Source organism: Phyllostomus discolor, chromosome 11, assembly GCF_004126475.2.
Source record: "Phyllostomus discolor isolate MPI-MPIP mPhyDis1 chromosome 11, mPhyDis1.pri.v3, whole genome shotgun sequence".
In the NCBI taxonomy this organism is placed as follows: Eukaryota; Metazoa; Chordata; class Mammalia; order Chiroptera; family Phyllostomidae; genus Phyllostomus; species Phyllostomus discolor.
This window is the reverse complement of record NC_040913.2, coordinates 50,344,932-50,358,843: the sequence shown is the minus strand read 5'-3', so window position 1 is coordinate 50,358,843 and position 13,912 is coordinate 50,344,932. Positions and strand designations below refer to the sequence as shown.

Here is a 13,912-nt window from a genome sequence, read left to right as displayed (position 1 = left end):
AGGAAGCAAAACTGTCATTGTTTGCAGATGACATGATAGTGTACATAGAAAATCCTATAGACTCCACCAAAAAAACTACTCTACCTAATAAAGGAATTTCGCAAAACAGTGGGATACAAAGTCAATATTCAGAAATCAATGGCATTAATGTACACCAACAATGAAATATCAGAAACATAAATGAGGAAAAAAATCCCATTTGATATAGCAACAAGATAAATAAAGTACCCAAGGATGAACCTAACTAGGAGGTAAAACACCTGTACTCAGAAAACTACACAACACTGAAGACAGAAATCAAGGAAGACACAAACAAATGGAAGCATATACCATGTTCAAGGATTGGAATAATTAACATCATTTAAATGGCCATATTACCCCAAGCAATTTTTAGATTCAATGTAATCCTTATTAAAGTACCAATGTCATAAATCACAGATATAGAACAAATGCTCCCAAAAATGTATATGGAACCATAAATGACCTCGAATAGCTGCAACAATTTTGAGAAAGGACAAAGTAGGAGGGATCACAATATCTGATATCAAACTGTATAACAGAGCCACTGTAATCAAACAGTCTAGTACTGACATAAGAACAGATACATAGATCAATGGAATAGAATAGACAGCCCAGAAATAAACCCAAGTCTCTATGGTCAATTAATAAAACAGGGGGCAAAAGCATAAAATGGAGTAAACACAGCCTCTTCAACTAATGGTGTTGGGAGACCCTGACAGCTACATGCAAAAAAATGAAACTCGATCACCAACTCACACCATACACAAAAATAAATTCAAGGTAGATAAAAGACTTAAATTTAAGTCATGACACCATAAAAGTATACAGGAGAATCTCAGATACAGGAGTATACAGGAAAATCTCAGATACTCCATGCAGCAATATTTTCACCAATATGTCCCCTAGAGCAAGGTATATAAAGGAAAGAATAAACAAGTGGGATCTAATCAAAATAAAAAGCTTCTGCACAGCTAAAGAAAACAGCATTAAAATGAAAAGAGAACCAACTGTATGGGGAAACATATTTGCCAATGATACCTCAGACAAGGGTTTGATCTACAAAATATATAAAGAACTCACATGACTCCACTCTAGGAAGACAAAAAACCCAATTAAAAAATTAACAAAGGACCTGAACAGACACTTCTCCAAGGAGGACATACAGAGGGTCCAAAGACATACGAAACGATGCAGCATCACTAGCCATCAGAGATGCACACTAAAATCATAATGAGATACCATTCACACCAGTTAATGTCTATCATAAACAAATCAAGAAACAACAAGTACTCGAGAAGATGTGGAGATAAGGGAACCCTAGTGCACTGTTGTGGGAGTGCAGACTGGTGCAGATACTGTGAAAAACAGTATGGAATTTCCTCAGAAAACTAAAAATGGATCTGCCTTTTGACCCAGCAATTCCAGCATTGGGATTATCCCCTAAGAACCCTGAAAATCCAATTAAAAGACCCTATGTACACCAAAGTTAATAGCAGCACAATTTACAATAGCCAAGTACCAGAAGCAACCTAAGTGCCCATCAGTAAATGAACGGATCAAAAAACTATGGTACATTTACATAATGGAATACTACATAGCAGAAAGAAAGATCTCCTACCCTTTGTGACAGCATGGATGGAACTGAAAGCATATGCTAAGTGAAATAAGCCAGGCAGTGAGGGGCAAATACCATACAATCTCAGCTATAAGTGGAACCTAATCAACAAAACATACACGCAAGCAAAATATAACCAGAGATGTTGAAATTAAGAAGAGACAGTAACCAGAGGAGAGGTGGGAAGAGATAATGGGGGGGAGGGGAAGGGTGAAGTGTTTTTGGGAACATGTATAATGGACACATGGACAAACCAAAGAGGGGTAGGATCAAGCATAGGGAGTGGGAATGGCTGGCATGATAGGAAGTAGTGGGGGTAAAATGAAGACAACTATACTTGAACAACAATTAAATAAATAATAATAAAAGAATATATATAAATTACGTCTCTCTGATGATTAGTGATGCTGAGAAAAATAATAAAAAAGAAAAGAAAAGAAAACTTAAGAGAAATTAGAATCTTTACTTGCAAACAAATCTTGGAATTTAAAAATTCACACTAAGAAGAAAACTTCCCTAGTAACTCCTCAGTCAGTAACCAACTAACTCTCAATGGGGTTACCCAAGCAAAGCGCTCTTCCTTCCATAATCTAATTAATACACACACGTCATAAAAAAAGAAAACAGACATTTCATTGAAAGAGGAGATGGGGAGGTGAGAGGGGAATGCAAAGATAGCTCACCTCACCATTGTCCAGAACAGCCATGGATGAGGTTTGACCACAGGCAATGCCTACTACCCTCTTAATATGTAAACAGTTTGTAACTTTTCGAGGAGTTGGTTGATTTGCTGTGGATCCGGATCCCACCTGGCCACAGTTGTTATAGCCCCAAGCAAATACCTATATAAGAGAAGGGGGAAAAAAAGAAAGGAATGGTAAGGGTGAAAACTCTACATCTAACTACAATAAAAATCACAAAATCAAAATAAACCCACTTAAAAGAGTACTAACAATGTGTGGCTCTACATGCTTTATTTCAATAACCTATTTAATCCTCATAGCAATCATGTAGGGTGACCCTGGAATAGGCACTATCATCATCCCCATTTTATATATGGAAACACAGGTTAAGTGACTTGCTTGAGGTTCCACAGTTAGTAAGTAGAAGAAGTGGAATTTGAACCTAACAAAGTCTAGCTGTGCTCTTAGCCACTATGCTGTATTGCCTCTATAATAATGGCAGCCATATATGTTTTTTTAATCTGGCATCGATAAGAAATGAAGTACACACTACATAAATAAAGTGACATGAAAAATTATCCTTAACTCTGTGGCCATAAATATTCTTCTTCTTTTTTTTTTCATGGAACCTTTTGAAACCATACTATGCTTTCTCCCTGTCTCCCTAATCACTGATACTGGACATTCATAACCTTTTCTGATGATTCAGGACCATCAGGATTATAATAATCAATCACAATTCCACATGATACCACAGTAATGCTCCCAAGTACTATAGAGACATTCTGTCCCTACAGAAAAGACACCACACTGTCAGTCTATTCTCAGTAATATTGTCTCTGAGTTCTCATTTGTTGTCTCTCAGCTCCGAGGAGCCCCCCTCCTCAACTGCATCCTGCTTATTACTTTTGGCCTATGATCTGCCATAACTTAAAAATCATATTTCTAAGGGAGAGAGACACACAAATAGATCTCTAAGCTAGTTAAAATCTAGTAACAAAGATGAAAAGGAACCAAAAAAGCAACTTTAAGTTAAATACCAACTTTCTGTTCTATCAAACAGGAGTGTGATCAGAGAAAAGAATCAGAAGGGGAATGCTGACAGCAGAGGAAATAACTTCTAGACTAGGAGAACAATTACTAAAAGTGAATTCACAGGAATATCTAGTATAATAATACAAATATTTAGAAGTACCCAAAGTAACATATGTTTAAGATGAGTATTACCAGGAATCTAGACTGTACAAATCAGCAAGTTCTAATTTCAACACTCATTTTTCTGGCACATCTCAAACACCCCCAGTTCCCTTGTAAGGCAGCTGTCTTATTTTTAAAATGGGGACTGTAGTTGTACTAAGCAAGAAACAGACTAGGACACAGTAAGTTCTGGGTCATAAGGCTTACATGATAGCTTAGCCCCAGCATATCCCAGGAAAGAAACCTCAATCTTCCTGAGCTGTTTTGGTTTCTTCATGCATAACTCATCCTGTTTCATAAAAATCACTGTAAGACAACTGAAGGACTTTAAACAGGGAACAATATAATCTGATTTGTGTTTTAGAAATCACAGAAGATGGAGAAGTAATACTGGACAGGTAGACCAATTAAAAATCTATGGAATAAAAGATCATAGCAATAGTCCAGGCAGATGACAAGGCCTGACCAAAGGTTATGGAGATGGAGAGGAACAAAATGATATGAGATTAAAAAGTAGAATCAATAGGATAAGTAATCTTTAAGATAAGCATGAAACTTGTGTGATTAATGTTTACCAACATTCCTATTGGAATGCTGGTAAAGTTATTTTCTATGACATCATTACATTTACTGAAAAGCAAAATATACCTTAAGGGATGGGGTCATTTTTTTTTTAAAATGTACAAAACACTGCCAAACACTCTAATTTGTAGTCTTAGCAAACAGCACAAGACTCAGCTGCTTTAAGACTAAGTCTACTGTCATCAAAAGAGTAATACTGATCACATAACACGGGATGTGTTAGAAAAAGAATGTGTTCCTACAATGTTTTTAGCTATGCACACAGGGCTACTATGTTCACACTATACCAAGTACAATACGGTCATTTTTTTTTTAAAGCAAAGCACTTTCACAATAGTTTAAAGGTAGAAAACAACCCAAATATCTATCAACAGATAAATGAATAAAATGTGACACACACATACAGGGGAATATTTTTTAACCTTTAAAAAGGAAATTCTGACACGTGCTACCACATAAACCTTGAAAACATTATGCTAAGTGAAATAAAGCAGTCACGAAAGGACAAATACTGTATCATTAGACTCACAGGTATAGAAAGTGATTGCCAGGGGCCCTGGGAAGAGGAAGTGGAGAGTTAATGTTTAATGGATACAAAACTTCATTTTGGCAAGATGAAAAGAGTTCTGTGGCTGGTGTGGCTCAGTGGCTGAGTGCCGGCCTGAGAATCTAAGGGTGGCTGGTTCAATTCACAGTCTAGGGCATATGCCTGGGTTGCAGGCCAGGTCTCCAGTGGGGGATGCACAAGAGGCAACCACATATTGTTGTTTCTCTTCCTCCCTTCCCCTCTGTCTAAAAAGAAATAAATAAAATCTAAAACAAAAGCGTTCTGTGGATGAATGGTAGTGATGGTTACACAACAACGTGAAAGTACTCAATGGCACTGAACTATACACTTAAATGGTTAAGATGGTAAATTTTATGTGTATTTTACCACAGTTTAAAAATAAAGAATAAAAGCAAAGCACTTACCTCTCCATCAGCTGCCAGAGCCACTGAATGATGTGAGCCACAAGCTACTTCAACCACTTGCTTGACCAAGAGATTGGTACAGACTTGGATGGGAGCAATGCCTTGGTTGGTTGTCCCATTCCCAAGCTGGCTATATCCATTGTGGCCCCAGGCATAAACAACTCCATCTATACAAGATGGCCACATACAAGGAATCAGCTCCAAGAAGAAATGGTAACCCTTGTATTTTCTTCCTCAGATTTTGCACAACTCATTCTCCAACCTTAATTTATGTATATTGCCCTTCCTCCCTATAAAGTACTATTCATGAGGGGTGGGGGAAAGAGGGATGGATAAGAAAACAGGATAGACAAGATGCAAAATCGTTAAAGGAATTGGTACTCATGTAGAATATCAGCTTTATAGTCAGAAGTCATCTTAAACACAAAAATGAGACCTTCTAAACACTTTGAATCCTCTTAACAGTTTCTGTGTCAGGTACCAAACAAAAGGCAAAAGACACAGGAAAGTTCAATATGTACTACTCTTAACCATCATTTTACCAAATACCAAGTCTCGGGGAACTCTCAGGTGTATGTGTGTGTGTGTGTCACTCACTCACAAAGTATAGAGGAAAGAGGTGTATTTTTTGTATATACTATATAAAAAAATCACAGGGCCTCTCTCAAACAGACTATTGGTGTAAAATCTGGCTGAATTTTTTTAATGGCTTTATCTTTTTTGGATTGTGACAGAGGTCACTTCTCTGTTCCATGTCCTCTCTGGAAGTAGCATTGTTCCATGCATTTCCTCCTACACCATCCTGAGTATCAAGAGCAAATATCCCAGAGTTACAAACTTCTCTCATGTCTTTCCCATGGTTTTAAAACATGCTGACTTTTTAAGGACAATCTACATCTGGCAATGACAATATCCAAGACAGACAGCAGAAATTCATGACAACAGTCCCCAAGCAATCAGGGGACAGATACTCATACTTAAATAGGTTTCTAATTATCTCCTCTAGAATGACTATAACCCAACAAAATTAGGGCCCTCTTCCAGGTAGTACAAGCCAGATCTTGAGAACCTCTGAAGTATACCTCAGAAGAGGTTTTCCCTATTACAGAAATTGTAATAGAAAGTATAAATGGGAAATTTTATCCTAAGAATAAGGCTCAAGACTGAAAAAAGAGTATAAAACCTAAAAAAGAAATCCGCAATATTATGTTAAAGTTATATCAAGTGATAGAAATGTCCGAAACTATGAGTGTTTAAACTCCTAAAAGATAAAAAAATATATACATGGACAGAAATACATACCTTGTTCTTGGATAGTAAAATTCAAACCATAAAGATACTAGTTTTCCCTTTAAAATTTAAAAATGTAAAGTAACGGTAGTAAAATGCCTCAAGTTACTTTCTAGAGCTAGAAAAAACTGATTAAAAAGTTCAATGGAAAGAACAAACAAGAATAAATAGAAAAACCTTTTTAAAAAGAAGATAGCTAGCTCCATCATTTATTAGAACCTATAAAAATTTTCTAAAACTAAAATTAATACTAGGACATGGACAGACAAACCAATGGAATGGAGAGTCTAGAAATAAATCAATTATATATGGAAATAAAAGCTATGTCAGTTGGGGAAAAATGGACTCTTTTTACAAGTTAGACTGGTATAATTGGACAATCATATTGAAAAATTAGATTCAATCCTTATGTCATGCACCATAACTTCCCAATAAATCAAAAATTTAAATGGAAAGAGTAAGATCATATAAGAACTAGAAGGAAAAAAATTGTAAATTCATCCAGCACTTGGAAGTAGGGAAAACTTTCCTATAACACAAAATCCAGAGGCAATAAAAAAGAGTGATAAATCTAGTTATATTTTTGAAAAAACTTTACAAGGAAATAAACTACATGAGCAAAAAAAATATTGGGAAAAATATTTGTAATTTATATTACTAAGAGTTAATCTCCAATATAAAAAGAGCTTATAAGAAAACCAAGAAACCTATAGAAAAATGAATTGATGTTCACAAAAAAAGAAATGTAAATAGGTCTTAATTATGTACTGAATTTTGCCACATATAATGTGCAACCACATTTTTGTGAGCATTATAAATGGGATTATTATACCCCATTATTATATGCATGTATAATGCACATCCTTATTTTTCCCTCAAAAATTTGGGCAAAAAGGTGCACATTACACATGGCAAAATACAGTATATGAAAAGATGCTCAATGTCACTCATAAGGAGAAAAATGCAAATAACAGAAGACTGGATTCCCACTGAACAAGGCTGATCTACCTACTACCATTGCTGAATACCCACTCCAACAGCAACAGAACCAGTGCAGAGCCCCTGATACAGCACCAGTCAAGAGGCAATCCAACTATCTGGTAACAAGATGACTCCAAATGGACCCATTTTATCCTGGAAGGAGCAGCCATTCATATTGACAGGAATCAACATACAACCCAGATATGGGTTTCCTGAGCACAGGGCCTCAGCCAGCACCACTTATCTGAGGGCTCGCAGAGTATTTAGTCCACTGACATAGGATCCCACAAAAGATCTTAACAGACCAATGGACTTACTTTACAGCAAAAGAGGTGTAGCAGTGCTCACTGGCCCTATCATATACTGCAGCATCCAAAAGCTGTCCACTGGAGATAGTGATTAACAAGCTGGCCTGGCACCCAGGTGACACTTGGTAGTCTTTAGGTGTACACTTGCCCAGTAGTGACAGTAAACAGAAATGTGCAGCAGCCACAGCCAGAGGACAGCATGGCCAGGGGCTCATACTCTTTAGAGATGTGAGTCTGGGTCACACAATTAGGTAAGCCACCCAAACCAGGTGCTAGCCAAATATGAAGGTAATCCAGAAAGGTTCTAGAGGAACTAGGATGAGTAATAGTTGTGGCCAGGAGACCAGCTGCAGTGCAGAGGCTGTAATATACCCCCCTAAAGATCTTATAAATTTTCCCTAGGAAAAGGAGCCCACCAGAATCCTGGAGGAGCTACACCCAAAACACACAGGAGGATGCAGATCTAAGCAGTGCATGGCAGAGACCTAGTGAATGCTGTGCTGTGTTGCTCAGATGACCCTCAGAATGAAGGACTTACTCCCCAGATGTTGACAGTGTTACTGTAAGTCCTCTCCAGATTGGCCATTGACAATTACTTTCTTGTTAATACATTATTTTACTCTTTAAAATAGCATATGTATATCTGTCTTCCCTTTTTACTTGATGACTCATAGGAAAAGTTAACTCCTTCATGAGATGGGTCATAGTCCCAATTCTTAGGAAAGCTTTCAAAGCAGCCAAATCCAACTGGACACCAACTGGACACTGTCTCTCTAACATACTAAGGATGATACTTCAGGATCACTTGAGAATTGAGATGAGCAAAATTACTCAAGGATATATGACAGTGGAGCAATGCCAGGTTAGAAGGGAGAGTTGGCAGTGGGGAAGAGAGGGATTAGAGGGAGGCAAAGCGGCATCCTAGGAATCTCTGACCTTCAAGGAAACTCAGTGTAGCCTTCACAAACTGGACACTGAGTTGGGGAAGTGACCAGAAAAAAATAATTTTACAAGTAATCTAATTCAGTGTTGCCTCAGAAGACAAAAAGAAATCCACAAGCCATAGGCATAAATACTGATCTTCAGAGTTGTCACCAGGTGGGACTAGATGTTCGATTTAACAACATAGCTATTTATCGAAATATTCATAAAACACCCTTTAGAAATACCACATAAGCCAATAAAGAATGGAGAATTTAACACGTTTTTATCTTCATTCACTCCCAAAATCCTATTGAAATAATAGTAAGGGGTAGGGATAGGGAAGGCATAAACACTCAAGGACAAGAAAAATAAAGAAGAAAATGCAACAGGAGAGATGTCAACAAAATTTGGGGAGCTGGAAAGCAAACAGATGTGGTAACATAGCAGACCAGAGAAGGTAACACTACATAAGCAAAAGGGGCAGCCAATTCCAGCCCTGGAATTTCACAAAGGCCCAGGGACCACAGGAGACACATAGGCAGGTGCAACTGAAAACAGAAGAAGTAAGACTCCAAATCTTCCTCCTCCTCCTAGGGGACCAGGCAACTGCTCCTCCCCAACCCTGGAAAAATACAGGAGACATGGCATTTATATGCTATTAATTTCTTACAGAAACAGCAATTCAGCCCAACTTTTCCCTTAAACCCAAATCTGCTTCCCTCCCTTCCCCCAAGTAACACAACAAAGAAAATATGACCAAAGGCTCTGGGGGAAAAAATTAGAGAAGCTCTGAGGAGGCACTGCAGTGAGAAAAGAAGAACTGGAAGTCCTCATACTACACACTGAGATCCCTGACCTTCCCTTGTGCAGTATCTAGAAAGCTGACAAAAACTAAAATAAAAAGGAATCCACCCTACAGAAATTCATACACTGACATCAGGAGCATCCTGAATGAACAGTTATCATCTCCTGAAAGTGAAGCTTCAGTATTTGGCAAGTCCCACCCATGAACACTAAACTTCCAATATGTATATTAGCACCTGGCTCTTACCTGAAAACACATAGCCAAGTATCATCAAACTTTTAAAGAAAATCTCTAACTTAAAAGTCAGAGACCAAAACAAACAAAGAGAAAGAAGAATCTGGGGAGGTAAAAAAAGAAATACTACGAGAACAGAAAACAATTTTTAAATAACCTATAACTACTACTTCAAAGAAAAGGTATTGAATCCATGAAACAAGAACAGAAGACTCTAGAAAAGAACACTTAGAGAACAAGAAAGAGAACTTGGAAATATAACAGCAGAAATGTTAAAAATTTGACCATGACGGTTGTAAAATATGTTGAAGAAATTTCCCCAAAGGTATATCCAGAATCTCTAATGTCTTTCTAAGAAAAACTCCAAAAAAGAGAAAGCAAAGAAAGGAAATTGTCCATAAAATAATACAAGAAATTTTTCTAGTAATGAAGTTATTTCTAGATTGAAGGACCAACAGAATGACCAATACAGTAAATTAAAAATTACCCACATCAGAGTATATTATCATGGTTATTTCAGAACACTTGAAATAAAGAAAAGAAGCTCAAAGCTTCCAGGAAGGTAAAAAGTCTAATGTATAATAGCAAAAGTTGGAATGGCACCAGATTCTCACGAGTAGCCCTTGAACCTTAAAAGGTGCAATGACTTCAAAATTCTGAGGAAACATGATTTCCTATCAGGAATTCTAAGTCCTGCCAAACCACTGATCAATTGCAGGGGTAAAATAAAGACATTTTAAGACAGGGTCCCAAAGATTTCTCTTACACTCCTTTCCTTAGGAAACTACTAGAGAATGTGTTTCACCCAAATGAGGGTACAATCCAAGAAGGATTATAGGACACAAAGAACAGGGGATTCAGAGAAGACAAAGGCAAGAGGACTTTCAAGGATAATGGTGAAATGAAGTTCTAGGGTGACAGCTTTTCGACAGGCCAAGAATGACAGCTCAGGCTGCAGAAGACACAGAGGTTCCAGAGTTGACCTGACATGCTCAGATGTACTATGAGACAATACTTCCCTGTAGAAGTGCTGGGGTATATGGTAATGATAAATGTATAAAAAAGTAAGTAAATGAACCTCAGAAAAAACAAATGGTTATATAAGAAAGGAGGCAGGCTCATTTCTAGAGTTCTAATAATGTAAACACTGAACAATGACTTTATCAAAACAGTGATATCACTCTACTAAAACAATAAGCAGAGGGAAAGTAGGGAAAAGAAAGCTAAATCCTATCTGTCATTCTAAAAAGTCAAAGGATAATATCTAAAATTAAAAATTTAGAAATATCACTATAAGCATGTTAATTTAAAAATATGAGATTAAATATCAGAAGAAACATCTGAAAGAGTTGTAAGTGCTTCCTTCCAAAGCAGTTTCTAAGACTGAAGACAGCTAAGACAGAGGTCCTTCTCCTTTTCACTAAAAGCCATAAACTACTTTATGACTTAAAGTATTAAATTGTTTTATTTTTTTTAAAGATTTTATTTATTTGTAGACAGAGGGGAAGGGAGAGAGAAAGAGAGAGGGAGAGAAACATCAGTGTGTGGTTGCTTGTCACACATCCCCTACTGGAGACCTGGCCCGCAACCCACACATGTGCCCTGACTGGGAATTGAACCAGCGACCCTTTGATTCGCAGGCTGACACTCAGTCTACTGAGCCACACCATCCAGGGCTAAAGCGTTAAACTGTTTCAAAACAGTATGACTATAAAACATATAATACAAATACGTGTATTTATATACATGGTATATAATACACAGCATGTTTAATGTATATTGTGTAAAATGTATGTTAACAATCAAAATTGAATTAAAATTAAAACATTCCCACAAATCAGATATTTACATTTTAATATTTATTGTTTTATATTTATATTTCAATTATAACACTTGAGATAGTTAAAACTGTATAATCTGGATGCTAAAAATAATTCCAAAAGAAGAGTTATAATTTCCTAAAGTCACCACTTTGAAGAAAACCAAAAATTTTAATGTATATGTTTTAGTATGTTTGCTCTAAAAAAAACTGCCTCAAGAACTTATGGTAAGAAATCAATGACTGGTTAAAATTGATACAAGTTCAGAAAAAAATTAAATAATTAGGTCACAATGGATGACAGGCTAAACCAGTCAGTAAGGCTGTAACTGCCTGAAAGAGCCAGTGTGATGCTAGAAGGCATGATTACATAACACAGATGTCAGATAATCACCTCATTATGCTCAACACCAGTTATACTCTTACTAGACAATCATGCTCAGATCTGGATCTCACAGCTTGAGAAAGATGCATACAAGTTGGACTGGTTTAAAAGTAGCTAAGTGAGTTAGCTCACAGTTTGTTGGAGAGACGCACAGAATCCTAGAATGTACAAAAACCCACCCACCTGTGAATCAGCACCAGAAGGCCCCAATTTGCTTGTGGGTAGAGGAGGAAGTGACTGAAAGCCAGCTGAGAACTGAGCAAGTGATACTGTTTCCTCTTGGACTACCCCCCACAACACAACAAAGTGGGTTGCCCTGCCCCGGGGAATATGAGTTAAAAGTAGTTAAAAAGCTCAATACTCAGAAGACCTACAGCTACATCCAAGGAAGTGCATAGTCTAGAGACAAAAAGGCAGGGAAGCAAACTGTCTCCCAGACACCACACTATAGGATCACTCAACAAAAAGCTGAGGACCTCTGTTAGAGAGAGATTGAGAGAGAGAACTAATGTATCTAAAATATAAAAGGAAGAACTTAGGTTATAAATAACGAGAGTTTCAGAGAGTTCTGGAGATAAACTCATCAAAGACAAATGAATAGTCTCCTTCTTTAATGATCTTGGGGAGGCAGAGAAAAAGGAGAGGGATCTATCCCACATTTTTCCCCAATGGCATCCACAGGAATGCCAGAGAATAACTAAGAGTTCTTGAATTCAAAGTTCAGGAATTACACACAAAAAGGAAAACCAGTTTTATCTGTGTTTGTAAAACTATACCAAGTAAAACTTTAAAGTTGCCTTGTTATCACAAATCCAGTGAAAAATTAGGCAGAAGGACCACTTCATTTCTTACATCTAATCTTCCACAACTTTATGTAAGTAGCCTAAAACCTCAGAAGTTTGCTTAATTTGCAAGTCATCCTATGGCTGTTACAAAGTTAGCAAGTGTTTAACTTTCAACTCTCAAAAATTAATGAACAAAGCATTTGAAATTAATTATTTGATCCAGCCCCACCTCCCTTATCTTAGAATTAACTGCTTAAGCCCTGATCAGGGTGGCTCAGTAGCTGGTTGGGCATTGTCCCAAAAAATGAAACATTGCCCTCTTTAGGGCACATGCCTGAATTGTGGGTTTGGTTCCCAGTCAGAGCACGGACGAGAGGCAACAGATTGATGTTTCTCTCACATGAACATTTCTTTCCCTCTCTTTCTTCCTCCCTTCCCCTCTCTCTAAAAATAAAACTTTTGGGGTTTTTTTTTTTTCAAAGAATTAACTGCTTGAGAAGATAGAGGCATAGGTAGATACACTGTGCCTCCTCATATAACCAAAAGAAAGACAACAAAAAATTTAAAAACAAAAAAACAACCAGCACTGCCAGAAAATTGAACTGTATGAAAGTCCAACAATCAAGGAGCTAAAAAAGAAACATTTATCCAGACTGGCAGGAGGTAGGCAGCAGGGGCAGAGGGGACTCACAGCAAGGCAGCAGCTGGCAGACCAGGATGGGCAAGGTGGCACTGGTGGACTGGGCCACATTTGGGACAAATGTGGGTCTCACATTTGTGTGCAGATAAGTCAGGAGGAACAACTGGGGAGCAAGACAGACTGTGCAACTGAGCGTTCCGGCATGAGGAAATAAAGCCTCAAAATCTCTGACTGAAAAAACCTGTGGGGGTTGAGGTGGGGAGAGAAACTCCCAGCCTCACAGGACAGTTTGTTGGAGAGACGCACAGAATCCTAGAATGTACAAAAACCCACCCACCTGTGAATCAGCACCAGAAGGCCCCAATTTGCTTGTGGGTAGAGGAGGAAGTGACTGAAAGCCAGCTGAGAACTGAGCAAGTGATACTGTTTCCTCTAGGACTACCCCCCACAACACAACAAAGTGGGTTGCCCTGCCCCGGGGAATATCTAAAGCTTCACCCTTTACCACATAACAGGAGTGCCAAGACAAAAAAAAAATGGCCCAACTGAAAGAACAGATCAAAGCTCCAGAAAAAAATACAACTAATCGATGAAGAGAGAGCCAACCTATCAGATGCACAGTTCAAAACACTGGTAATCAGAATGCTCACAGGAATGGTTGAGTATGGTTG

General features: G+C 37.7%; 1 protein-coding gene across 13 annotated transcripts in view; it reads right to left on the bottom strand.

Annotated features, from left to right (window-relative positions):
• The window catches only part of RCBTB1 (RCC1 and BTB domain containing protein 1), a 73,248-nt gene that overhangs the window by 42,634 nt on the left and 16,702 nt on the right, over positions 1 to 13,912 (bottom strand). For 12 of the 13 annotated variants that reach the window (XM_028526802.2, XM_036011378.1, XM_036011380.1 and 9 more), the window contains 2 exons: positions 5,071 to 5,237; positions 2,320 to 2,478 (listed from right to left, as the gene is read on the bottom strand). In XM_028526802.2, the coding sequence (XP_028382603.1) occupies positions 2,320 to 2,478; positions 5,071 to 5,237 (326 nt within the window). The remainder of the gene's footprint in view (positions 1 to 2,319; positions 2,479 to 5,070; positions 5,238 to 13,912) is intronic. The other variant, XM_036011383.1, reaches the window with a different exon arrangement.